This window comes from Cladophialophora immunda, assembly GCF_000835495.1.
Source record: "Cladophialophora immunda strain CBS 83496 unplaced genomic scaffold supercont1.5, whole genome shotgun sequence".
Lineage (NCBI taxonomy): Eukaryota > Fungi > Ascomycota > Eurotiomycetes > Chaetothyriales > Herpotrichiellaceae > Cladophialophora > Cladophialophora immunda.
The window spans coordinates 2,642,614-2,667,388 of NW_015622545.1; the positions used below are offsets into that span (position 1 = coordinate 2,642,614).

The 24,775-nt window shown below is 53.9% G+C and overlaps 8 protein-coding genes across 8 annotated transcripts; 3 read left to right on the forward strand and 5 right to left on the reverse strand.

Annotated features, from left to right (window-relative positions):
* Nucleotides 1-3,601: 3,601 nt before the first annotated feature.
* Nucleotides 3,602-6,363, reverse strand: PV07_09083 (uncharacterized protein). Its single transcript, XM_016396309.1, has 3 exons — nucleotides 5,115-6,363; nucleotides 4,563-5,056; nucleotides 3,602-4,461 (listed from the first exon to the last, which is right to left on the reverse strand). The coding sequence occupies exons 1-3, from the start codon at nucleotides 5,504-5,506 to the stop codon at nucleotides 3,797-3,799; spliced, it is 1,551 nt and encodes a 516-aa protein (XP_016246165.1). The 5' UTR covers nucleotides 5,507-6,363; the 3' UTR covers nucleotides 3,602-3,796.
* A 336-nt stretch (nucleotides 6,364-6,699) lies between these two features.
* On the forward strand, nucleotides 6,700-9,353 carry PV07_09084 (uncharacterized protein). The gene has a single exon (XM_016396310.1). The coding sequence runs from the start codon at nucleotides 8,252-8,254 to the stop codon at nucleotides 9,134-9,136; it is 885 nt and encodes a 294-aa protein (XP_016246166.1). The 5' UTR covers nucleotides 6,700-8,251; the 3' UTR covers nucleotides 9,137-9,353.
* On the reverse strand, nucleotides 6,814-7,500 carry PV07_09085 (uncharacterized protein; the record flags this gene model as incomplete). The annotated part of the gene is made up of 1 exon (XM_016396311.1): nucleotides 6,814-7,500. One exon carries the CDS (start codon nucleotides 7,498-7,500, stop codon nucleotides 6,814-6,816), a length of 687 nt encoding a protein of 228 aa, XP_016246167.1.
* On the reverse strand, nucleotides 9,266-11,561 carry PV07_09086 (uncharacterized protein). The gene is made up of 3 exons (XM_016396312.1): nucleotides 11,323-11,561; nucleotides 11,173-11,248; nucleotides 9,266-11,037 (listed from the first exon to the last, which is right to left on the reverse strand). Exons 1-3 carry the CDS (start codon nucleotides 11,335-11,337, stop codon nucleotides 10,229-10,231), a joined length of 900 nt encoding a protein of 299 aa, XP_016246168.1. The 5' UTR covers nucleotides 11,338-11,561; the 3' UTR covers nucleotides 9,266-10,228.
* A 209-nt stretch (nucleotides 11,562-11,770) lies between these two features.
* PV07_09087 (uncharacterized protein) lies at nucleotides 11,771-14,722 on the reverse strand. The gene is made up of 3 exons (XM_016396313.1): nucleotides 14,392-14,722; nucleotides 13,759-14,309; nucleotides 11,771-13,710 (listed from the first exon to the last, which is right to left on the reverse strand). Exons 1-3 carry the CDS (start codon nucleotides 14,507-14,509, stop codon nucleotides 12,232-12,234), a joined length of 2,148 nt encoding a protein of 715 aa, XP_016246169.1. The 5' UTR covers nucleotides 14,510-14,722; the 3' UTR covers nucleotides 11,771-12,231.
* Nucleotides 14,723-14,950: 228 nt separating this feature from the next.
* PV07_09088 (uncharacterized protein) lies at nucleotides 14,951-16,584 on the reverse strand. The gene is made up of 2 exons (XM_016396314.1): nucleotides 16,340-16,584; nucleotides 14,951-16,232 (listed from the first exon to the last, which is right to left on the reverse strand). Exons 1-2 carry the CDS (start codon nucleotides 16,528-16,530, stop codon nucleotides 15,560-15,562), a joined length of 864 nt encoding a protein of 287 aa, XP_016246170.1. The 5' UTR covers nucleotides 16,531-16,584; the 3' UTR covers nucleotides 14,951-15,559.
* A 327-nt stretch (nucleotides 16,585-16,911) lies between these two features.
* Nucleotides 16,912-20,230, forward strand: PV07_09089 (uncharacterized protein). Its single transcript, XM_016396315.1, has 2 exons — nucleotides 16,912-19,586; nucleotides 19,640-20,230. The coding sequence occupies exons 1-2, from the start codon at nucleotides 17,158-17,160 to the stop codon at nucleotides 20,070-20,072; spliced, it is 2,862 nt and encodes a 953-aa protein (XP_016246171.1). The 5' UTR covers nucleotides 16,912-17,157; the 3' UTR covers nucleotides 20,073-20,230.
* Nucleotides 20,231-20,336: 106 nt separating this feature from the next.
* On the forward strand, nucleotides 20,337-23,632 carry PV07_09090 (uncharacterized protein). The gene has a single exon (XM_016396316.1). The coding sequence runs from the start codon at nucleotides 20,540-20,542 to the stop codon at nucleotides 22,700-22,702; it is 2,163 nt and encodes a 720-aa protein (XP_016246172.1). The 5' UTR covers nucleotides 20,337-20,539; the 3' UTR covers nucleotides 22,703-23,632.
* The last annotated feature ends 1,143 nt before the right edge of the window (nucleotides 23,633-24,775 follow it).

A 24,775-nucleotide genomic window follows, 5' to 3' on the forward strand; every position in this document is an offset into this window, starting at 1 on the left:
GAGAGCGCCGCACCACGTCTCGCAGGGTTGCTCAAGCCAAGGATTCCTCGACATCGACCAAGGTTTCCTCACGGGCGCAGCCACGGCGTCTCATCGTCCTTCTCGTTGCCATATCAGTCTTTCACGAAGCTTTCTGCTCTCCGTTCAATAGTCTTTTGCCCCTTTGCACGTAGAAAAGGAGCATGAACCTTTCGAGCCGATCAAACAACATAATTCTCCTGTCTTGTGCCGGGTTGCCGCATTTCCCCCAGGGCACACAAGTGTCTGCCAGGTACACCAATCATCGCCAATCTGCCCTCTCTGTCAACCCTTGTCCAGCCCTGGTTCCCGAAGTATCCACTCCGTCCTCCATGCCTCTCCCAGAGATTTGAACTAGGCTGTATGCCCTCCTGTTATCTTGAAAAGCCACAGATCACCTTCCAGTGACGATCAAACCATCCTCAAAGGATCTCGTATCTCGCGTCTAACGCCTACAAGCAGTTCAACAAGATTCGAAAGATCACACCCACAGATCCAACGAACCCTTGGGATTCTAGGGGTTGAAAGAGACAGCGAGAGGTCCGGGTTTGCACACATGACGACGGTCGAGTATACCGGGTGCTGCTATACAAGGCACTCACAAGGATGAAGCTATCTTGAGCTCCCGTTGGCCCTACTGCATCCCGGCAGATGATGTCCAGCGGGAGGATTGTCGAAACCCACTGCTTACTTGTTTAGGTATCCAGCCACCTTTTCAAACCAGGCTAAAGATAAACAATCCTGTTGCTGAAACCAGAGGAAGAGAAGATCTCATTGCCGCAGACAATCTAGTTGCGATAGCTATCGGCAGACAGATGGACGCCCGTTGTCGATGCTGATAAGACAAGTAAGCCTCGCCAGGTCATTCATCTCGCTTCTTATCAGTCACCGGAGTGCCAGGCGGTCAATGTTCATGTCTAAATGAGCCTCGAAGCTTGGCTGTCAACCGCGTCCGCAGAACATCCCACGGTGTTCTTATCCGCTTTATTTTCCTTTCGACGTTAGATATGCACAGGAACCCTGCGGAAAAGAGACTCAGGCACATCATTTGATAGGAGATATTCAGATAGCGACAGTGGACCCCGGACCTGGCTTTGCGCACAGACCCGGTAAAGAGCTCCGATATCAAACTTAGAGCAGAAAAGAACACAGATATCAAGAAGATGCAGGCAATCCTTCTGGTGATGTGGCACTTGCCCCAAGGCTTCCATTGGTCTCACGGCCAGCTCGAACGCGTCGCTGAATTCAGATGTGAGCGGTGTGATATTACTATTCCGACAGCTGAGGAACAAATACGACGGCAGGCCAGCTACTCTTGCTTGGCTGTTCAGCCTCTTTCTTCAATCCTCCGAGATGATGGAATGCGACCAGCCTAGAACTCGGAACTACGAGGAAAGCCCGCCAGGAATCGGACTCAAAAGGCTCAATTGTCAGGATCGAGCATCAACGGAGGACTTGGGTCTGCTCCAAACAGTTATACTTCATTAGCTACATGCACGATGGAGATAGGTTTGGGCCCCCCACGCCCAGACATGAGACGACTAACTAATTCTGTACCTGAGAACAGGAACATACCTAGCGGCCTTCCCAATCGATTTGCTATTTTTAATAGTTTGGGACACTTGTCCCGTTCTTCCCCGCCGTGAATAACGCCATCAGCCAGCCTCGTTACTCTGCTTGACGGAGAAACAAGCCGTTGCTTCTGGGTTTCTCCCAGGCGACGAGACTCCAACACATCAGCCAGAGTCTGTGCCATTAGGATCGGTGGGCCGAAATCCACAGCCATTTTACTAAACATGCTTGACAAGAACGAGCCAACGAGCACCAGGGCAGTAACATCAAGGTTATATGCTCGTTCAAAGGTTTGAATGAGTGTTACAACCTGAAGACTGGCACCACGAGTTGCTATGCAAATCGGATCGCTGGAAAAGTTGTCTAGGACGTACTGCGAAGATTTCGTCCTCGGCAGTTTCTCCCATTCCGAGTCTAAATGGGCTATCGAACCTTGCTCGGAAATTCCAACTTGGGGTGCTATTGTCTCTTGCAAGCCATTTGCCAGAGTTGTCAGAGGAACTATTTGGTTCAAGACTTTGTTTCGGGTGGTCTGTCCGCAAGCCCAGGAACTGGACAGCAGGTTGCAAGAAGTTGGTCGGCTATCTAGATCATCACCGTCGCAGCAAAACACACGGGGCATCAAGCCGCTTGGTTGACAGTCTATTTGGAGCTGTCGTCGAAGCTGATGACGAGTTCCGAACCTAGGACATGATACATTTTCGATCCAAGGTCTCCGCAATCAATCCCAGTCTTCCAGTAATGTGGTGAGACATTCTTCCACCATCCAGCCTCGTTCTTTTATTTACAAGTACACTGGGATTCTCCTCATTCTAAAGTTCCATGGCATCCCAGAAGAATCCAGGTCTGCAGTGACAGGTCTACTGTAGTTTACGCGCATGTGCAAATTCCCACGAAGAAGACATCTGGCAAGGAAGGCTCCATTGAGGCCCTCGAATAGTAAGAGTACACAAAGATCCTCGGTGCCTCTGTCCCAGGCAATCACCAATCAACCGCTCGGATAAACCCAGACGCCACAAGATGCCACAAGATTGGGCTGCTCATGCAAATACCGAGTACGCTGGAACCCATCAACGCAGAAGCCAGAAGCCCGAAGCCAGCAGGATGCGGGCGACGCGGCTTTTGATCCGTCCAAGCTCCTTCTATCAAAATGCCCTGCATCCCCTCGAGGACGGAACTTGAATACCGAGTACCCGTAACCGGCCAGCCCTCCCTCGTCCTTCCCTGGACCTTCTGAATCCTCCAAAGTCCGACGGGACGCCATTGATGCTGACAAGCGACAAAGGCTTCGGCCTCCGAGCATACCCCATCTAGGTGTCTGTTAAAAGGCCGACTCGTTGGCACAGGCAACGACCTTGCTTGCCATGGACTAAATACTGCTTGTAGGAGCCATGCGGTTCCTGATCCCGCATGCGTGCCGGCCGGAGACCTGGTCTCGAAATGCTTATCTGTCTGTACCGAGTACCTACCTACATATGCATCGTCCTCACAGAACGGATATAGTACAAGCACATGCGTCCAGACCCGTACCTCGTATACAAGCATCCCTGGCCCGGATTATGTACTAATAGGCGGGTACAGTTACTCGACATAGGTACGGAACTGCACTGGCGCCGTCCGTCAAGATGGTACTGTAGCTGCCCGCGAACACGAGCGTCTACAGCATCTGTACCGAGCACAGATCGATTCCTGGTGGTCCGTTACTGACCCGCCAGGGTGAGTTGGCTCCGCGCTCCTGGGTGTCCCTTGCAGGTGCAGGTCTTGCCTCGTGTATTCGGTACGCGGAGACGGATGCATTGAGACACATAATTACCAACCGTCTACTCCTATATCTGCGGGCCTGTTACCCGTCGCCGTTCTTGGGGCTATGTGGTCCGGTCTGCTAGAGCACGAGACTGGGTTTGATATGTCCTGCCAGCTGACAGAGAAGCTGGTTAGCTGCCCTCTCCCCACACACAAGGACGACGTTGGAGTGATTTATAGTGTAAGGAAGTAGAGAAAACGGAAAAAATGGGTTCGTAATGTAGAATTCCATTCTGGTCCAGACATTTCAATATGGCTGGTTTCCTGCATCGTCCCCGATCTCGTTGCAAACGAGGCAATAAAATCGTGGTCGTCCGTGCACCTGACCTGATCAAGCCGCCTATCGCGCACCCGCACAGTCTTGCTGCCGAGAGAATGCCCTGTCGTCGTCCCCGTCCCGAACTCAAACCTTTTCGCTAGCAACCGCCTTCTCGTCCTCGCTAGAATCGCCATGGCCGACCGGGACAGGCTGGTGCCGCAAATCCGTATGCGTAACCTCGGCCATATCCTCGTCGTGCTCCACGTGCAGACTCCTCCCTCTCCTCTCGGGTCCAATCAAGGTCAGCAAAATGACATATGCATACACCGCGCCCATAAAGATACAAATGACCTTGCCGTAGTTGTATCTTTTGACGGCCTTCCCTTCCTTGTTGATGAGAGGCGCAAGAGGATACCGTTCACCAATGGTGGATTCGATCGTGGAAGAGGCCGACGAAGCCAGGTTGCCCAGTTGGTAGGAAGTACCCACCACAAAAGTCCGCAAGGAACCTGGAGAGAGCTCCATCAGGTGGATAGGAATGACACCCCATGCGCCTTGGACACAGAACTGCTCAAAGAACGCCGCTGCAATGACAGCCTTGGTAGTGACGAAGGTGTAGGGGTACAGCAGTGCTCCGCCGATGATAGAAATGAAGATAATGCTGAATCGACGACCGAAGATCTGCGAGCAGTATCCGATAACGGTGCCGCCGGTCATGGCGCCCAAATTGGCGACAACCTGGGTAACCGTGACGGCGTCGGCGGAGAATTTGAATTGGTTCGTCAACATTGTTGGGTACAAGTCCTGGGCTGATTTTCTCGTCAGCACCTCAAGTCTTTCTGCGCAAAAGCAGTGACCAAAACACTCGAGAGTGGAAGGACTGGTAGAGAGTTTCCGGGACAAAACTTACAACCGTGGCTCATAAAGTTAAAACCCGCCATCAAAAGAACCATGTAGATGAGCAGGAGCCAGTGTCTCTTCAGCGCCACTCTTCCCTCGGAAATGAAGGTGCCCGCCAAACTGCCCTGCTGCGCACGAAGAGCCTGGCGAGCGCGGAAAGTATGGGTCTCGGGGAGACAAAGACGGAACAAAATGATCAGTACTGGAGGGCATGCGCCGAACCAGAACAGCGGTCTCCAACCATGAGAGGTCGTGTTCACCAGGGCGCGCGCAAAGGCCGTGGCAAGCAGATATCCAAATGCGTAGCCTTGCTGCAGCATCCCGGAAATGAGACCGCGGGCTTCTTCGGGGCAATCTTCAAGCGCGGTGGCGGCCGCATTGCCGTACAGACCACCCATGGCAATGCCAAAGAGGGCGCGCACTGCGAGGAATTGGCCGTAGGTCTGAGTGAAGCCGGTGCCCAGTTCGAGGGCAATGAAGAGGATATTGTTGATAATGAAGGGCCTTGTGTGTTCATGTTAGCCTGGAGGTTCAATGTACACATCGCTCCCACTGGACGTACCACTTCCGCCCATATCGATCAGCAGCGATACCGAAGATGGTTGATCCCACCGAACGGAACATGAGCACCAAAGTGATGCCCCAGGTGATATCAGTGTTGGACTTGTTGAATGTCTCGGCCAGGTCAGACACGGTGAGCGAAACGGTGAAGAAGTCAAAGGCATCCCACGACCAGCCGAAGAAGGCGACGAGGAAGAAGAGCCATTGTTGGGTGTTTAGCATGGCCAGAAGCTTGAAAGGGTTGGGCGCCTTTGCCATAGGAGGCTTGAGGGTGCTGATTCTTGTCGCGGCATATCTGGCTGGAGACATGCGCGGGCTGTCGAGCTCGTCTTCATCGCCGTACTGACGGGCGGCGGGCACAGTCTCCTTGGTAGGAGAGTCGACGTGAGCCATGTTGATTGGTCTGGCCCTTGCCCGGAGCTAGAGTAACACTTCTACAGAGTCTTGTGTAGCCTTACGGACCACAGTGAGGCAGGTCAGGCTTGGGGAGAGAAACACGGCGCATTGACAGCGGGCGCGATCAACCCTTTTATCTTCTTCTTTCAAGGGCAAATGAGCGGGTGGTCATGAGGCCCTGCAAGGAATGCTGGTCGACTTGGTCCCATTTTTTCACCTCGCAGCTCGTGGTCGCACGCGAGCAGGGAAACGGTAACTGATCGGCACAGACCCGACCTTTGGAAAGATAAGTGGTGTGGTTACACGGCAAATGGATTGCAGGTGTTGCAATTGTGTGGTTGGTGGAGGATTGGTGCATTCCTTCGTGGGGAAGGGAGCCAGGATCAACGCTTGTCTGAATGGATGCGTTGGCTGTCCGAATTGCGGGGGATCTGGAGGGCACAACGAATGAGACGAGGCTGTGTGAGAGGCTGCTTGCGCTAGAGCGTCAATCACAGATGCCAGAGCGTGACATCGCTCGGTCTTTGACCGGCGCAGGTCGGGCATGATGGACAGGGGAGTCGAGAGGGCGGCACACAGGATAGGCGGGAGCACGGCGTAGGTAATCATGACGCTGCCGACACCAGTGTCACCTCTGTTCTCGATTTTGGCTTTTCGATGGCCACGACGAGGATGGATCGGAGAGCAGACGCGAGGATGAGGCGGGAGGAGATGGAAGAGTTCGGATGGTGTTCTCTGGACGTTCCATGAGATTACTCTTTTGGGTATCTGTGAAGGCTCCGAATCACACTCTGTGGCTTTTCTGACTGCAGCGTCTTTTCGTATCGTGAACCCTGTGAATGGCGATGGGTTTTCGTGGCATGTCGGAAGGAATTCATCTCATCGACACGAAGAGGCGGGCAGGTGGGCTGACTTCTGGGCGCACCTTGGCGTTACGTTGGTGGCGGTCTCAACGGGCGACACACAGTCATGGCCAAGCCTACCGCAGGCCCTCACTAGCCCCAGGAAGGGCGCCCGTTGTTGGGGGCGTTTTGCTTGGGGGTGCTTGGGGGTGCTTAGAGTTGCTTGAGCAGTTAGTGAAGCCTGGGCATTATTGGCCGCCGGGAAACATGTGCCGGAGAAAAGCTTAAGACACCTCTTCCAGTCCCTAACTACCGCCTATAAGCCTGCCCTATCGACCACGCCAAGATGCCAGAAATGCCCCGAATGGCCTCCGCATCAAATCAATCAAACGTCCATGGCGCCTTGACTTTTAGCCGACCAGCTCAACTCCATCCGACCGCTGCCAACTTGGTCTCAACATCTCATTCATAGTCCAAACACCGACAACGCCCTCCATTGTGCGCCATCCCGTTTCCCGTAAACAGGTGCTCCCTCTCATGATGCTCCTGCACCCGCCTCACGCTGTTGCCACCTTCTGCCCTCCTTCCTCTGCCGTGAAGGCGTCTCCCGTGCAGCAGACAAACCCACTTTCTCCAGCTGATCTGGACCTCGACTGTCGCGGCAACGTCAGGATAAACTTCATTCCGGACCTTCTCTCTCACGCTCGTGAGGATCGCCATGCTCTTGTGGATCTCCTCGGCCAGCATCCTCGCTAGGAAATGGAGTTCGCTCGGCGTTGAGCCTCGATAGGTGCGCACTGCTGGATGTGCCTTCAGAAACAGCGCCCTTGTTCGCGCCATCAACCGCTCAAAAGTAAGGACTGCGGCTCCGATATACTCCCTCTCCCCGACATGGTAGGTGCGGACCGCCAGGATGGTCACCAAGAGCTCAGTGTCAGCCTTGAACAAAGCTCCCTGGAGTTGGCCATCTTGTTCCACCGTCCGGCAGATGTCGACGATTTCCTGCTTGGTCATCTGGAGAGAGGTCCGGATCTTGTGAAGCCTGCGAACGGCCTCGTCTGAGTTGAGCTTGGTGCGGATTCGAAATGATGGTGTTGCTATTTTTGGCGTCGAGGGCCAGAACCACCCTCTGAGGAATCGCTCGTACATGGTCCTTTGCACGAGCAACAGGCTTTTGACTTTGAGACTATCTCGCAGAAAAAGCGTTCTTGCCTTTGCTGCGTCCGGCAACCCTCAAGATCTGACAGACAAGCTTCCACTCTTCTTCGGTCCGGGTGGAGTATTGAGGCTCTTTGGCGTGGGCGTGACAGAAAGGAGAGGTGCTGTAATACGGGCTCGACGCAGCAGACTTCGTGAGTATCGTTCTGTCTGAAGATGTGCCTGGTCATGCTCTGCTGCCACTGGGGTTTAAGTATTTTGCTCAGGTCCTCCTCTCAAGACTTTCAGATCGCCTTGATGGAGGACCTCGATTTGGATCCAGATTCTGTCACCTCACAGTCCTCCCACTAGCAACCCTCCGGGTCGACGTACAAGGCGCTCGATTGCTGTTCCATGGGATAACCTACGTTTATTCCTGGATCAAGCAATATGTCTGGCTCATCAACAGAACATCAGACTTGGCCTACGGACGGGAGTGGACTGGGTGTTGTTGGGCCATCCTGGCTGTAGGAGAAACCTCGTGGGTGGACAGTCCTCAAGCAACAGCGGAGGACCTCAAGCGAAGGACATTCTATATAGTTGTCCCAGCGTTTCTTCTGCCCTCCTCATATTTCCTCACCACTGTCCATTTACCACATCATCAATGCTTTCTTGACCGCAACATCGAGTCTCATCGTGAACAACAGCAACTGTGCTCGACAACAACCGAACCGTGACCACCACAATTCATCCCTACCCAACCATGTTGTCTTCCACGTTTTCTCCTATCCCACAGATCTGGCGAAACATCTCTTTGTCAGGAAACCTCGAGCGCAAACAAGGCAACGGCTCTGGCGCCAGCACACCGTCATATGCCGCTAGAGAGGCCTCATCCTCCAGCCAAAATGAGCTCCTAGTCCCGATCCCGGTGGCCGCCTTGCGTAGCTCCCCCTTCAATGGACAAGGGTCTCGATTCGTTGAGGACCTTGAAGCTCTCGTCGCGGGCGAGGAAGCCGCCGGCCCCAGCAGGAGACCCGGCATCACCATCATCGAAAACTCCACCCAAAGGCCAGCGGAACGACAACCACCGTCGCGGCCACCAAGTCCATACGTGGTCAAGCCACCAACTCCCGTGGGCAGCTCCCACTGGATCGACCCAGAAGGGTGGGCGTTACAGGATGAGGAGCAGTGGGACGCCGCCCGCGCGTGCCAGGGCTGGGTCAAGGCGTTTGGCGACGTCCGGCGCCGGTACGAGGGCGCCGTCGCGGGCCTGTTCGGCAAGCTGGAGCGGCTCTGGTTCTTCAGCTTCAACCCCAAGTACCGGCGCTTCCTGAACACCATCGAGGCCGTCGAGGCTTCTCTCGACGCCCTCCCGATCCTCATTCTGGACTCCGACTGGAATGTGTACGGCGAGCTGAGCAACCTCATCGACTTCTTTGCCGCGTGGATCATCGAGGCCCACAACTGCTGCAACACCATGACCCTGGACGGGGTGCCTGTGAACCTAGACAACCCCGAGCAGCGCGCCGGGAGGAAGAGCCAGATGGTGGAGATGGGGCCCGAACTCGCCCGTCTGACGGAGCGGCTCAGCGACGGCGCCCAGAAGCCTCTCCGGAAGTTACGCGCGCTACTCAAGGAATTCGCCTAGATGGTTGTGCCGGGGGCTACTCTGAGAGGCCTGTGGTCTGAGGTCATGGGCCTGAATGTGTTATGATGTGAACGGGTGAGCGGGTGAGCGAGCGAGTAACCTGAGCGAGCGGAGCAGTAGTATAGCGACGGTCTTTTTGTTTCTGTAAATACCTATACATCCATTCCCTGTGAGCCTTTGTCCAGTGCTCATCCTGTATCTATCTGCCATAGTCGTACAAATCTCTTCAGCCTCGGGCGCCAGCGGGTCCCTCTATTTATCCCCCAAGGCCAAGCGTCTATCGAGATCCTTCATCTCGCCCTTCCTCCTTTGTGAACCTCTGTCCATGCTTGTTTTGCATCACTCTACACATCCCAAAGAACTTCTCTCTTTCTCTCTTCCCTTTCGTAAGCAGCTCCCTCACTCTTGAACATGCACCTTCCACTGCAGAGGCCCATCGTTGCACTTTCGGCCACAGGATGGTTCGGACGTCAAGGGAGAACAATCTGCAACGCCAAAGACGTTCTGCAGAGGTACGTGCATATGTCAAGGGAAGTGATCGTGGTTCAGTCCAGTCCGCAGAGGCAGAGTGAGACGAGAGAGCTATCAGTGGAAGAGTTAGGGTCGCTGAGGTCTGTCTTCTTACTGTTGCTTCGAGTCTCCTCTCACTTTTGCTGGCCGGGAGTCAAGTGGAAGTGACCTAAGAGTAGGCCAGAGTTGACCTAGGTCGGCCAGCGTCCGGTGAAATTTGCCCTGGCCTGGAGGTTGGACTTGCCCTCTGCTGCATGTCGCCTTTCTGTTACATTAGGTAATTTCGTCTCTCGTTCTTTGCTTTCCCATGACATCCACAGCCTCGTTCGATGTCATTCTTCGTCCAAGGATTGTGCGCTGTTTGCTTGATTGTTCCCACTTGCTTCGCGTATCTGCGAGAGAAGCGGTCGGAGCCGAAGTGGCGCGTTTCTCTGCAGTACAATTGCGACGAAAGGGGCTCGACAAGTACACACCCGGCATGTGCCTCTTCATCCTTGCCAGGTTCGAGCCCCCACCAAACCTGACTGCAGAGTGGAACGAATAGAAAAGCGCTCTGCCGAGCGATCAGATCGACAGCTGAATTCATTCCCTAGCGACGGTGGGCGCGAGCCGGGTCTTTTCCAACGCAGGCTGAATCAAAGCTGCAACCCACTCATACGTGGTGAAGAGGATGCCTCCGGCCAACACTGTCCTACCCAGCCGCATCGTGCTGCCCCTCCAGAGTCCGCGGAAGCCGTAGTCGGCAATCACGCCGTTCCACGCCTCCAGCACGCCCTCGCCTCGGACGGACTGTGCGCGAGTTTTCAGGGTATCGAATGGCTGGGTGACGAAAACAACGATGGTACCGGCGACGGCACCGTTCGCAAACGTGGTCAGAGTGGTCTGCGGGATGTTGCGCAGCCTCTCAAAGTCCTTGAGGATGTTGTACGTGCCCAGCCTCACGGCCGTGGTGCTGGCCTGTTTCAGCGTGGTGGTGACATAACCTCGGTACAGGGCTCTGAGGACGCCGTGTTCCTTGATGAGGGTCGCCGTTGCGTGGATGGGACCGCGAAACTTGCGTTCCGAGCGCGCATCGTCGATCAGCGCCGTTTTGATTCTCTCCGTCGGCGTCACTGCAAAGGTGCTAGCAACAACCCCGGCGGTAATCCCAGCCATCAGGTTCCTCAGGGGCGACAGCGTGCCGGTTTCGGGATCCTTGAATTGCGCCTTGATGGTGTCGAAAGAGATGAAGCGGATCGCGTCCTTGGCCACCGTCCCGGCCACGAGAGTCGAGCACCCCTTGTACAGCGAGCGCGGGCCTTCCTGCTCAATGACATGTTTGATGACGACGAATGGATTTCGAGTGGGCGTCTGTTCGTGCAGTTGCACGCGTGTCTTTGCGAATTCGAATGCTGCAAGTTTTGTCCCCAACGTGTCAGATCACCGTCTGTTCCCATGGTCGAACGTTCGTCGAGCGTTTCCACATCATCGTGGAAGGAGGTTTCTCCCTCGCGCCAGCAAAAAAACAACGGGAAAGGAGAACTTACGATATGTGATTGTCGCTTCAACTCCACCCGCCGTGCCTCCTGCAATCAACGAAACGAGCGGTGATTTGTTTGACGCCTGCACAGAACGTTAGTCACAATGATTAGATGGTGCCATTCAGGGTCACACAGGGGGAGTCGAGGAACACGAACATCACCGGCCACCATTTTCCCCGTGAACTTTGCTCGACCAACTCGGGAAAAAAGGGGGTGTAAAGGATGGGATTTTCTGCAGAAAAAGGAGAAGCAGAAGCAGACCAAAAGACTCTATGATCGCAAGACACCAGACTGTCTATATGCCGTGGAAAAAGAGCGTGCGCGTCAAAGAAAAAGGATGTGAAATATAACAATTACGAGGGTGTGAGGAGAAAGATTCAGCGGTCTATCGATCCCTTTTTGCGTCAGAGGAACAAACCGATGGAAGAGGGATACAAGATCCGGTGTCGGTTGGATCGCCGTGCGTCGCTTGCCCGCCACCAGAGCCGTGCCAGCCTCGGGTCTTTTCGGCTGAAGTTCGCTCGATGCGAGAGGCGGCGCGAGGTCGCGTTTTCGCAGCCTTGCGGGCCGCAATGAGATATTTCAGCCTCGTCGGCCATGCCTGGGGAGCTGCTGGTGTTGGGATACAAAAATACATAATCGATTGTCTTGCAAAAAGCCCGAGAGCTTTTGACTATCGCACATCTTGGTGATAACACATTCGACGAATGCCGGCCCTCTTGACGCTCTGTCTTTTCCTTTCTTTTTCCTTGAAAGGGGGCTGGTCCTCCCGAGTGACTTATGTAGTACATACACCACAGTGAGAACGAGAAACGCCATGCCCGATACACCCCCTTGGTCCCTCACAGCTGTCACAGCTGTCAAGACAAACCCCAATGCATTCCCCGCTCTAAGGCTCCATAAGTTCCCTCCGCCACGGGCATCCGCAGTCATGGCATAAGCTGCGTTTGCCCGATCCCTGACTTCTGATCGCAAAACCTAAATCATTGGCCCGTATTTGTGCAGAACATATCACTCGCATCATGTGCAAACCTGGCTGCACACTCGCTCCTGGGATCCCTCCCTCTAGAGCTCCATGGTCCTCGCCTCACCCGATTGAGCAGTTACGTTGACGACAACGCCCTCGCCTCGGTCGCTGTCAGACTGGAAACCGAACTTCTGGCCCGAGTTCGTGCCGACTGCTTCTTGCATCATGCGCATTCCTTCTTGGGGGTCCTTTAGGCTGGCTTGACGGAATGTGTTCTCCATCTCTTTCATTCTTTTCTTGAACGACAGCCGGTCCAAAAACAGTTGTTGTCTGCCCTTTTCGAGGTCCCGGCGCTCGGCTTGAACGATTTCTTCCATCTCGGCGAATTGCGCCATCTTCAGCTCGAATTTCTGGAGGGTAAGGTTGACGGCTGCCGACACCATTCTCGTAATCTCCCTCTCCTCGTGGGAAGCAAGACCGCTAGCGCGAGCGGCGGTCGCTGCCAATGCTGTCGTGGCGATGTCGTTGATGACTTTGGAAGATCCGTTGGCTTCAGCTGTGGGTTGCTCAGCCGAAGGAGCTGACTCGTCGACTTCCATCTGATCTTCTGATTTTACTTCTCCTTTTTCCGTCTCTCCCGTCGTACTTTGCTCGGTTCCTCCCATACCCTTTTCAAGTGCTGCGCGCAGCTGCTTCTGCATGACCGCAATAGAGCGGTTCGATGCAGCGGCAACAACGTCAGGGTCCGCCATCTGCGCAAGGAAGCTGACTACCGACATCACCGGATTGTCCAGTTGGCTGACGGCGCTCCTTCCTGTCAACGCCTTCAGTGCGGAAGAACCATTCAATGGCCCATCTTCAAGGTACTGATCCTGAATGTCGAGCTGCAAGAATTTGAGCACACATTCCTCCCTGGTTCGTGTACCAACATGTTTGGCAATCTCATTCCAGTCATTGTCAAAATTCTCCAGACCTTCCAAGAGCAAGAGGGTCTCTGAATCAGTCCAAGCGGCACTCTTGTCGGGAATATGTGAATACGCTGGCTCCTCCATCTTGACAAAGTCGGACGAGCGATGATTGGACGGCATTCGAGACTGGAAATAACAGTTCGGGCACAGGTCGTACTTAAGCTCGTTGGGGTTTGCGGTGCCTGAGACGGGGTCCGATTTGGCGTAGTGGAAGCGACATCTCGTACAATCGATCCCGCATGAGAAGCAGTTGAAAGTTTTGATGGGTTCTCTTGCGGCAGCGTCCATGGCCTTGGTTGCAGCGGCGTCGGAACTGGTGCCATTAGCAGTCGCCCCTTCGCCGTTTGTTTGTTTTTCCGGGTCCTCGGTCTTTTTGACTTCTTTGCCTTTGTCATCGTAGACGTTCCGTCTGAGTTCAAGGTTCAAATCTGCCTTGGTAGCAGGAGTTGCCGAAACAGCTCGATCAGTGGCGGGATGCGGTTTTCCAGGGGTGGTGAAAGTGTTTTGGGCTGGTTGGAATGGTTGCAAACCTCGAGGTGTGTCCGCAGTAACCCTAAAATGGCCTGTGAATGGCGGGCCTATGTTCGCTGGGCGAGTCTGTGGATCAACCTGTTGCGGTCAGCATTGAGTCGTTCGAAATATCAAGGGAGGCTTTACCTGATAGTTGATGAGACCCCATTGTTCTAAAAAGGCATGCACTCGCATTATCGCGCAGACATCGCCGGCCAGATTTCTTCGACATGCGGTTACTGTGAGGTACTCGACAGGGTTCAAGCGGTAGGAGTTGACCATAAAATCGCGGTAATCCTTGTACACGGCTGGTGTTTTGCTGCGGTTTCGACTGTTGAAGAACTCGGGAAGTGATTTCTTTTCCAAAGCGTGGACCGTCTGCATGTCAAACCACGTGCTATAACTGGGGAGGATGATCTGATGTGTCTGCGCGACGAGGTGTGAATTGGCTGCGGCTTCGAGGTTGGACTTTGCCTGTGATGCCTGACCATCTGTGGCCTGTGTCGCGGCTGGGGTTTCTTGAGATTCCTCCGGGCCGTCTTTTTCTGCCTCACCATCTTCGACCTTCGCATCTTCGTCCACTCCACCCATCTCAGCATCCTCTTGCTCGCCATCAGGATCATCTTGAGCCCGCGGCGTCTTGGTGGTATCTAAAGGATTAGCTGGCGTTCCATTTGAGTTGGCTGGTGGTTCAGCATCTGCAGCGTTTCGTCAGATATGTTTTCCAGCCAAAAGGTACTGGCAAATGAGCAAGGGAAAGCGACAGCGTGACGCGCGTACCTGTTGATTCCGTCTCTGGTGCATCGGCGGCAGCAACATCGACATCGTTTGCGCCAAGGTCGACAGCATCAGAAGACTCATGCTTCAACTCGGCGGGCTGTTGTGATGAATCGGCCATTGTATATCATGTAACTGGATGAATGATTTGAGTCCACCACTTAAGCCCAGGCAATCTTTCAGGGCCTTGCGCCAACCTCCAGTACGGGCCAAAAAGTGCGCGGAGTCTGTCTCGAGCAATTCAAGCGCCTAGAACTCCAATGCGGGCTGAACACATCACTTGGGCGGGTGCGTTTTGGTGACTTTGGCTGGAAATTGAAACCCTGTCGCGAACTGCGCCGCGAGCAACACGACCATCCAAGTTTGCGGCGAACGAACTGCGCTCCACTGCCAAGCTACAAATTCACGTGATTGTTTCGGTGGAAGGTTAATCCGGGGCGACTGGTCTTAGGTCAAAATGGCCTTGGTCAACCCTCCCTGGGTGAACTCTCCTAAGCCAGCTCGCCTGCTGCATTACTCTTTCATCTTCACATCAGAATGAAGCACTTTCCAGGAGAACACAGAAGAGTAAAGGTGCATCATCTACACCTGATTGATTATCCAGCCGATCAGATAGTTAATATCATGAAGTGAATCCCACAAATGCCAAAAATCCGTTGGAAAACGTCTGTACCACTCGAGTCAAAACCCGGCAGCAAGAGCAAGCAATCGTTTCTATCATTCCCGATTTCCCCATAACTTCACAGAGATACCGAGACCGAGGCTAAATAATTCGAATGCCAATCGATCAGCGATTTCCCAGCCAGCGCGACAGCATGTCTTTCATGTCCGCTCTGAAGATGTTGAGCGATAGATCCTCCCGATGATGTCTGGTACAAGAAAGAGCTCAGGACCGCAAAAGGTGACAGACGGCTATTTCGATCGAGGTACTTTCCGCTTGTCTTCGCGTGGTCACGAATCTCTCTTCAAAATTTCCGGCTCTATAGTGATCCGTCGAAGCGTTGTACGACCACAAATGCCGTTGCTCTGAAACTTTGCGCATGTGCTCCTCGTGCAGAAGACACAGGGATCTGGTTGTTCCGATGGGCACATCACTGGAATTGGGTTAAGAGGAGCTTCCCTGTCTCACCTCCAGGTATCGTGACCCAGTTTCCCAGGATCATGCTCTCCATCATGACATGTCTTTAAATTTGACCGTCTTGTGGCAGCTCTCGCCGTCCTCATGCTCATGATACCGACACCCGTTACCCTCTGTGGGATCGTCAAACAATGACCCACCGCTTCCCTCCTTGATCGCGTTGATCACATCGACCGCAAAGTCCGGGCTGATGGCGAAGCACTCTCTGTAGCTAGTTGCATCTTTCTCCGAGCTGGGATCCATGATCTGTCGCGCAGCAATCTTACTCACGAGTTTGCGGAACGGAGAACTCGGAGCAGTTTTCTCATAGATGGGCTTCATCTCTTCGGGACCGGGCACGAGACCTGCTTCATGACATCCCCGCCGGAATTGGTCGATGGCTTGGTTCTTGAGTTCTTGCAGCCCGATGCTGTCGCAAAGGAGGTAGAGCTTTTGACATGTAAATGCATATTCCCATTTGACGTCCTTGGGCATCCACGAGACATCGTCAATCTTGCCTTGATACAGCCACTTCACCAGCAGCTCGAATGCGCCCGGGTCCTCATCCCGGAGTTCGAGCTTGCCATCCTTGATGTGTTTGTGCTCCCCGTTGACTGTGTAGGACACGTCGAAGAAGCGCGCATGATGGACCAGGAGGTTTTGATGTAAGGACCAGCGGCGGCCTTCGGGCCCGACAAAGATGTCCAGCAATGGGCCGGATAGCAACCTTTTTCTCGCACGCATGGGTCAGCGGAATCTTCTCACTCGAGTTAGATCAGTTGTCTGATAGCATATGGACAGACTGATTCGAGTCGACATTGGGTCTCCACTTACTCCGCAAACTTTTTCGCGGAGATGTCTCCTATGCCTTCCCTGGGCATCTCAGCCTGAGGCGATCGGTAGCGGTACGTCGAATAGATACGATCAAGTGTATTCGGCGGATTGGGAGTCGCATTGGTGCGCAAGGCGGGTTTTATGGGTGTCTCGGAGACAAATGGATCGACGCGACCGGACACATGCCCCATGCGACATTGTTTTAGTTATTAATACTCGGTGGAATGTAGTAAAGGGTGTTGTAGATATGAAGACTGCGGATGCGCTGCTGAAGGAGATTTGAGAGGCGAAAAGGCCGTCTCGTCTGACTAGAGGAGTTTCCCCGCCTTGCCCTAGTGTTCTTCCTCCAAATACGCGCGAAGATTGCCTCTTCTTCAGCAGGGTGCCTCAGTCAGACAAAATCCCAACGGCTAGTGCATCGTATGACGAAAGGCTGACGGCCTCGGAGTTTGAATTCTGGGCTGCAGGGTCCCGCTGGCCCCGCTACGCGTTGCGCCTGGAGAAGCGCGTCGCGCGTGTGTGCAGACAACTCGAATCGAGCATTGAATTCTGCAACCAAGATCAATCACAAAGAGAAATGCCACTACTGCTTGACGATAGCAAAATCGACAATCTTAGTTACAAGAACAGCACTTCTACACACCACAACAAGCCTTGATATCATCCCGTCGCCTCCCAACCTCTCCGACCTCGAAAGCCGTTACCGTCGCGAACGTGACGGGGAGGCCGACTTCAATACTTTTACAAATGCGACCTTGAAGAACTCTGATGCATTGCTGTGTTTTTCAGGCTCCGAAATTGACCTCACATCGGACACCATGGTTTTCTCATCGTCCCCAATATACTATGCGCCCAGCTCCTCCCCACCGCCTTTGCCTGCGAACAAAAAGAAGCGTCGACTGTTCCAACCGTTCCCCGTTGAGCAGCAACCGAAGAGGACTAAGATGGTGGGCGGCTTTGTAGTGGAAGACGACGAGAATGAGGACGAGCACAATGCAGAAAGCAGGCCTAATAACGTTGACCAACCAGTCTCGAGGGCAAACAAGAATTCGGCTGTTCCACCACCCTTGGAAGAGCTCGCAGACCTGGCACGCACGAGTGGTATATCCGAAACTGCGACAAGCCGACATACTCCATCTAGCCCACGTCTACCTCCTCTTCCTCGCCCATTGCTCAGAAAGCGGCAACACGGTAGGGTAACCCTACAGACATCTTCTGGGACAGCGGTGAACATTCCCACCAGAAAAAAGGTTGAAGCTTTGTCATATGAGCAGACCATTGCGCAGCGTTCGGTGACCGTTGAAGGTCGTGCGAAGAAGGCGTATTATGGCATTGAAATCCACAAGCTTATGGACGATGCAAAGACGCTGCAACAACTTGACGAGTTCGAGAAACAGAGAAAGGATCAACTGCAGGCCTCGGACTCCCCTACGAACTCGAAATCAGCAGGCTCAAATCCCGCTGCCCATCAGATGTGGACCGAGAAGTACCGCGCGAAGAAATTCACAGAACTTGTGGGAGACGAAAGAACCCATCGACAAGTCCTTCGATGGCTCAAAGCGTGGGATGAAGTCGTCTTTCCTGGAAGTGCAAAACTGAAATCCATGAGAGCCTTCGACGACAAGGATCCGAGCCAGCAACACCGAAAAATTCTACTTCTGACTGGACCACCTGGTCTTGGAAAGACCACTCTAGCCCATGTTTGCGCCAGGCAAGCAGGATATGAGGTGCTCGAAATCAACGCCAGTGACGACAGAAGCCGGGACGTGGTCAAAGGACGGATCAAAGATGCCCTCGGCACGGAGACGGTGCGTGGGATTAAAGAACAGGGCAAAGCCAGAAAAGCTGGACGCCCTGTCTGCGTCGTCGTCGATGAAGTCGACGGGGTCACCACGGGCTCTAGTGCCAGTGGTGGTGAAGGTGGATTTGTCAAGGCTCTGATCGACCTTGTGCAGCTCGACCAGAGAAACTCAACGGGAAGTGGAAACCCAGACGCTGCGAAAGGTAGAAAGAAGGGTGACAAATTCAGGATGCTCCGACCATTGATCCTGGTATGCAACGACGTTTACGCTCCTTCACTTCGACCATTACGGACGAGCTCCGTCGCCGAGATTGTCCATGTTCGGAAAGCGCCGCTAGACAAGGTCATCGCCCGAGTCAGGTCTGTTTTCGAGAAAGAATGCATTGCTTGTGACAATGATGCTGTCCGCCGGCTTTGCGAAAACGCTTGGGGTCTGGCAATGCGAAAACAGAGAGGGCCAGGCTCTCGGGGATCTGGAGAGGGCGACATCAGAAGTGTGCTCGTACAAGCTGAATGGATAGCACATAAACTGCGTGCCAATGAGACCAAACCCCGGCTTACGCGGCAATGGCTCGAGCCCCAACTTGAAGAAGCTCGAACCGAACAGAAAGGGCCCGGACGAGGCGGTGTTCGAGAAGTCGTTGAGCGCATATTCTTGGAGGGGGCTGGTTTGCCTAACCTTCCAGCTGCTCTGAGCGCAGACGATGCGAGACTGGTCGCTGATTCCAGAAGCAATCCGGTTGGAGTCGCGAATCTTCGCAAGCGGGCAGCAATCACCGCCCTCCGAGAGATGGTTGATACCTGTGGAGAGCACGATCGAGTCGTCACTGAGTGCTTTGCAACATATCCAACACAAGTGTTCCAAGATGACGTACAATTGTCGAAACCTAATGCAAGCTACGAATGGCTTCACTTTCACGATTGCTTGTCACGTCGAGTGTTCTCAGGGCAAGAGTGGGAATTGACGCCCTACCTTAATACCAGCGCCTGTGGGTTTCACCATCTTTTTGCCGCTGTCGACAAAGGTACTGTGGCCTGGAATGAAGAAGTGCCGGAGGAGGATGTCAAGGATGTCCACCCGTTCAGTGGCCTGAAAGCAGACTTCGCCGCTTATGAGGCGGAGAAGCAGAACCGAACCTTGCTCACTGAGCTGCAGTCGAACTTCTCAGGGTCTTTGCTGAGAATTTTTAGCTCTGTAGACGACATTGCGACAGAGTTGATACCAAATGTCGGTAAGATGCTGGCTCCAGATGTGAAGCCGGTCGTGATCGGAGGATCCGGGAGCTCTGCCAGTGTCGCTAGCGTCCGGAAAGAGACTGAGAAGACGTGTATCCGCAACGCAGTTCGCACAATGTTGGCTCTGGATATTTCATTCGAGAAAGTCCGCGTGGAGATTGAGGGTGGTGGTGCTCACTCGAACGGTGGCTATGCCTATCGAATGGAACCGTAAGTCGGCAGTCCATCGAGTCAAGCGCTCCTCTCACTAACGATAATGACAGACCCCTTGATATGCTGCTGAGTTACCACATGGATAAACCAGGTTCGGGTACCGCACCAGTCCGTTACGCAGTTCGACAGGTGCTCGAGCAAGAGCTGAGGAAGGAGAGGCTTCTGCAGAACTCGGTCGCCCGACACGCTCGCTCTGCCGCGTCGGGCCTTACCAGAGAGGTTGATGGAGAAGACAACAAGGAGAATGAAACCCCAGCGGAGAAGGCGAGGGTAGCATCTTCCAAGACTGCTGGAACCAAGCGCGACTTCTTCGGTCGGATCATCAATGAGAGCCGACCTACATCGGCCGGTAAAGAGGCGAAGGATCGGGCGGAAAACCCAGGGACTAAAGCTGAGGGTCGAGTATGGGTTTCATTCCATGAGGGGTTCTCAAATGCCGTTCGGAAACCGATCACTCTGAGGGACTTGCTGGACGGATTTTGAGGCTGAAGGTGGACTTGACGGGGAGGATAATGATCCTTTGGAATGGAGATACATGGTGGCTGTGTTTGGACATGCCATGAGATATGAGCAATGAGTCGAATGCATGGAGCTTTAGTCGTGTAGGAGCAAGTCAAAGCAGTGAATCTAATACATGAACCGTGTCTGCTGCATACACCATGAAATGCAATACGTCATGTTTCAAAGGAGGTCGGAGAGCAGCACATGCACACATCGACCGAGGCTTTTGGCTCCCCTCGAATGAACGAAACGAACAGCAAACACCGGACGCTTCCCGCCTCGCCGCGTTCTGAACTTATTACATGGAGCATGTGAACAAAAACTAGACCGGAATGTCAACTCCAGACATCGCAATCGTGGTCATGATGATGTTGTGATAGAGCCCCTTTGGTCCTTCTTACCACTCTCATTCCATCTCACCCTCGCCAAACTCGCCCACCGCTGGCACAATGGCGGTCCAGTCCAAGCTGCTCCCCCCAGGCCGGAGCGTCAAGCAGATCATCTCGCAGTTGACCTCTCTTTACCTCAAAAACCGCACGAACATCTCTCGCACCATCTACATTACCTTGGTCGTTGCACTGATCCATCGAATCCACAATGCCATCTCAGAGCAAAAGGCCGCAGCGAGGAGGCAAGCCGAGATTCAGCGAGAGCGCGCTCGGCACTCGCAGCAGGCAACGGAGGATGCAGACGCGAAGGACGAGAAACAACAGGAGGAACACAGAAAGAAAAGAGTCGAGATCAACAGAGAGTTCTTTCGCAATCTCCTGCGGCTCCTCAAAATTGTGATCCCGGGTTGGAGAAGCAAAGAGCTGCGACTCATCGTCTCCCACAGCGTCTTTCTCGTCATCCGCACCCTCCTCTCTCTCTACGTTGCCGAGCTCGATGGCAAAGTCGTGTCGGCACTCGTCCGGGGCAAAGGACGAGAGTTCGTCTTGGGTCTCGTGTGGTGGATGCTGGTGGCCGTGCCCGCAACCTTTACGAATTCGATGCTGCAGTACCATCAGACGCGCCTTGCTCTGGCCTACCGGACGAGGTTAACACAATACATCCACGAAAAGTATCTCAATAACATGACCTTTTACACACTCTCAGCGCTAGACGATCGAATAAAGAACGCCGACCAACTCATCACCGTTGATGTCTCTCGCTTCTCCAACTCGCTCGCCGAACTCTACTCGAACCTTGCAAAACCCATCCTCGACATGGTGATATACAATTACTCTCTCTCAAAGTCCGTTGGTGGCGAGGGTCTCTTCGCTATGGCTCTGCTTGTACAGATATCCGCCAATGTTATGCGCGCTTTGACACCTCCGTTCGGAAAATACGTCGCCGACGAAGCCCGACTAGAGGGGGAATTCCGTTTCCAGCATACGAGGTTGATAGATTACAGTGAAGAGATCGCATTATACGCCGGCCACGAGGCTGAAAAGGACGGTCTGGACAAGGGCTATTTCACATTGATCAAACATGTCAATCGCATATTGAGGCGGCGGTTCTATCACGGCTTCATGGAAGACTTTGTGATCAAATACTTCTGGGGAGCCCTTGGCCTCCTTCTGTGCTCGCTGCCTGTCTTCTTCAAAATCCCTGGACAAAATCTCACTCCGGGAGAATCCCGAGGCGACCACACCGAATCCTTTGTCACAAATCGGCGCATGCTCCTGAGCAGTTCGGACGCCTTCGGCCGCATCATGTTCTCCTACAAGGAAATCACCGAACTCGCAGGCTACACATCTCGCGTTGCCGGCTTGCTAGACGTCATGGACGAAGTCTCGGCTGGACGATTCGAGAAGAAACTGGTCAGCTCAGCGTCGACGGAAGAGAACGCCGCGGTACTGAGAGGGCGCGGGACAATTGAAGAAAGCGAAAACATCGAATTTACGGACGTGCCCATCGTGAGCCCCAACGGCGATGTTCTAGTGAAGAAGTTGACCTTTGCAATCAAACCTGGCGATCACCTATTGATTGTTGGGCCGAATGGATGCGGGAAATCGTCGCTTTTTAGGATCCTCGGTGGTCTTTGGCCCGTCTATGGCGGGTCTGTAAAGAAACCCAGGTTCGAAGATATATTCTACATTCCTCAACGACCGTACCTAAGTCGAGGCACTCTGAGAGACCAAATCATCTATCCGGACACCCTGCGAGAATTCCGGGCCAAGAATGGCTCCGAGGAGCAACTCAAGCAGATCCTCTCAATTTTGGAGATTGAAGCCATTATCAATAGACCCAACGGGTGGGACGCCGTGGAAGAATGGCGCGACGTCTTCTCCGGGGGGCTGCAACAGCGGATCGCCATGGCTCGCCTCTTCTACCACAAGCCCAAATACGCCATCCTGGACGAATGTACCAGCTCCGTGACTCTGGAAATGGAGAGGAAGATGTACGAGACGGCCAAAGGCCTCGGCACGACATTGATGACCGTGAGTCATCGGCGGAGTTTGTGGAAGTACCACAGCATGATCCTGCAATTTGACGGGCAGGGCGGATACGTGTTTTGTCCGTTGGACGCGGAGAGGCGGATCAAGCTGGAAGACGAGAAGGAGGAGCTGGAGACGTTGTTGCGAGGGGTCGACGCGTGGGAAGCGCGGCTCAAGGAGTTGGAGGTTTGAGAGGGGCCAGCGTCGTTGGTCCCGGTATCAAATCCAACCTGCTCGCCAGCCAGCCAGCCAGTGCAATTGGGATTCCGAGCCCACTCTCCCGCATACTTGTGTCATCAGGTCAGCCAGTTGGGAAGCACCACTGGGCCTTTTCACCTTTTCACCTTTTCAACCTCAATTCAAGGCCCTGGCATTGTTTGTATGCATGCCACGTGGAAAGCGAACCAGGTCCCCCAAGCTGGCCGCTGCTGAAACCCCTTGCTCTCGACCTGGCCGCCGACCTCACTCAGACAGACGGTAGTTTCACAGCAAAGCGATCCAAGAACTAGAGGAGGCCGAACGGAAGACTTTCGCGCACGTTACACATCCAAGACAAGAGCACGCGCTGGAGTCGACCGGGCAGGCCCGTTCAAGCAAGGTCGGTCTGGTGAACAATTGGCCTGGGATTGTATTACAAGTGTGGAAATCTAGTCCCTTGGGCAGTCACATTCAGGCTTGAGCGTGCCTTACGGGCGGGAATGGACATACACACCGCAACAGAGCGAGAGTGTGTAAGTGAGAGACTCGAATGAAACGCACAAGGGCTTGGGGTGAAATGGACGGAGGACTGGAGGAGGTTGTCCTAGAAGGTGTATGTATTGGAAATCCCTCTCCCGGTCTACAAACATACTCGGCACGGGCTACTCTGGAGTAGATTCAGATGGCTCGAGGTGGCTCCTGAGCCAGCCTGGGTAGGTAGTGAGCCCTTGAGGTTGCCAGTACTACAGATTCTTCTCCCGCTGCTCTTGAATGCACCGTGCTCAAATCGAGACGGAGGCATTCACCAGGACCTGGAAAAGGATGGGTTATACCTCTCGCCCTGCGCCCCTCGACAGGAGATACATACCCCGTCGCAGGGCGTTCACCGCGTGTCGTGTGTAAGGACAAGTAATCCAAGAATACATAATATACTGTTTTCGCTTCGCTCGACAGGATCATCAGCAGCAGCAACAGCACGCGGTAAGCGGATACGACGCCGTGTCCACGGACCACCCATCAATTTCCTCGATGCGCGAGTGGTTGGTCAGTTGGTCAATTCGTCAATTGGTCAGGTTTGCTGATGTGTGTAATTGCCTCGTAGTCGACGGATTGATTACCCTCGTATACACGAGCGATTTGGAATCAATGCACAAACACACGCACACATTGTGAGAGTGAGAGAGTGACAACTTGCTAGCTGGGCGGCCTGCTCGCCTGACAGGATCCTTCCCGGTTACACGTAAATAAGAAACGACTCCTCTTGTACGAGGAACTGGCGACAGGGCCGGCGCGCGGTCTTCACGAGGTAGAGAGGGAGCGTTTTGCTGGCGTATCGAGCGCCCTCAGGAGCGTAGAACCTTGCTGGAGCAAACGACGCATCAGGCATCCTGAGCAGGGTCGGCCGACAAACAAGGATTCCAGCAGGGCACCATATGTACTTGAGCTCGACTGGTCCTTGTAGATGGTACCCAAGTTCTGATGCGAACTCGACTTTCCACGGTGCCAGGACGGGTTCGCCTCCGCCACGCCGAAGAGCACCCTTTCCTTGTCGTTGGCCTGTCGTTATATTTCGGCGAGCATCATCCTCATCATAGGAGAGAATAAGGATGAGCTGGCAGCCATGTTGCTTTACTCACCCTTAGCAGCCCGATCCTGCCTTTCCGCCTCACGCATGGCTTTCCGCAACATTTCAGTCCTCCGCTGCTTTCCGCTTCTTCTTCGCCTTCACCTTAGAACAGCCATATAGTATGTGCGCCTCCGCTCATCCAGATGATTCCGCGCGCTCTGTTTCACAGTCAGCCGATGGCGACAAGACCGTCAGAGTCGCTGGTCGCTCCTTGCGTCGAGGAAGCTGGGCGTTGTATTCGATAAGCCCTAGTTGGTCATCCTGCTTGTTCCTTTCCGCTCTGCCAAGATCGTTACACGACGAGTAATCTTACTCCTCTGCATACCTGGTCCTCAGCGTCTCACCGACCATCTCGTATTTGGGCTGCCTCGTCCGCTGTCCCTTGGAGATGAGGCTGTGGCTGATCCTGCTGGTCGACCGATGGCCAACGTTCGTCCCAC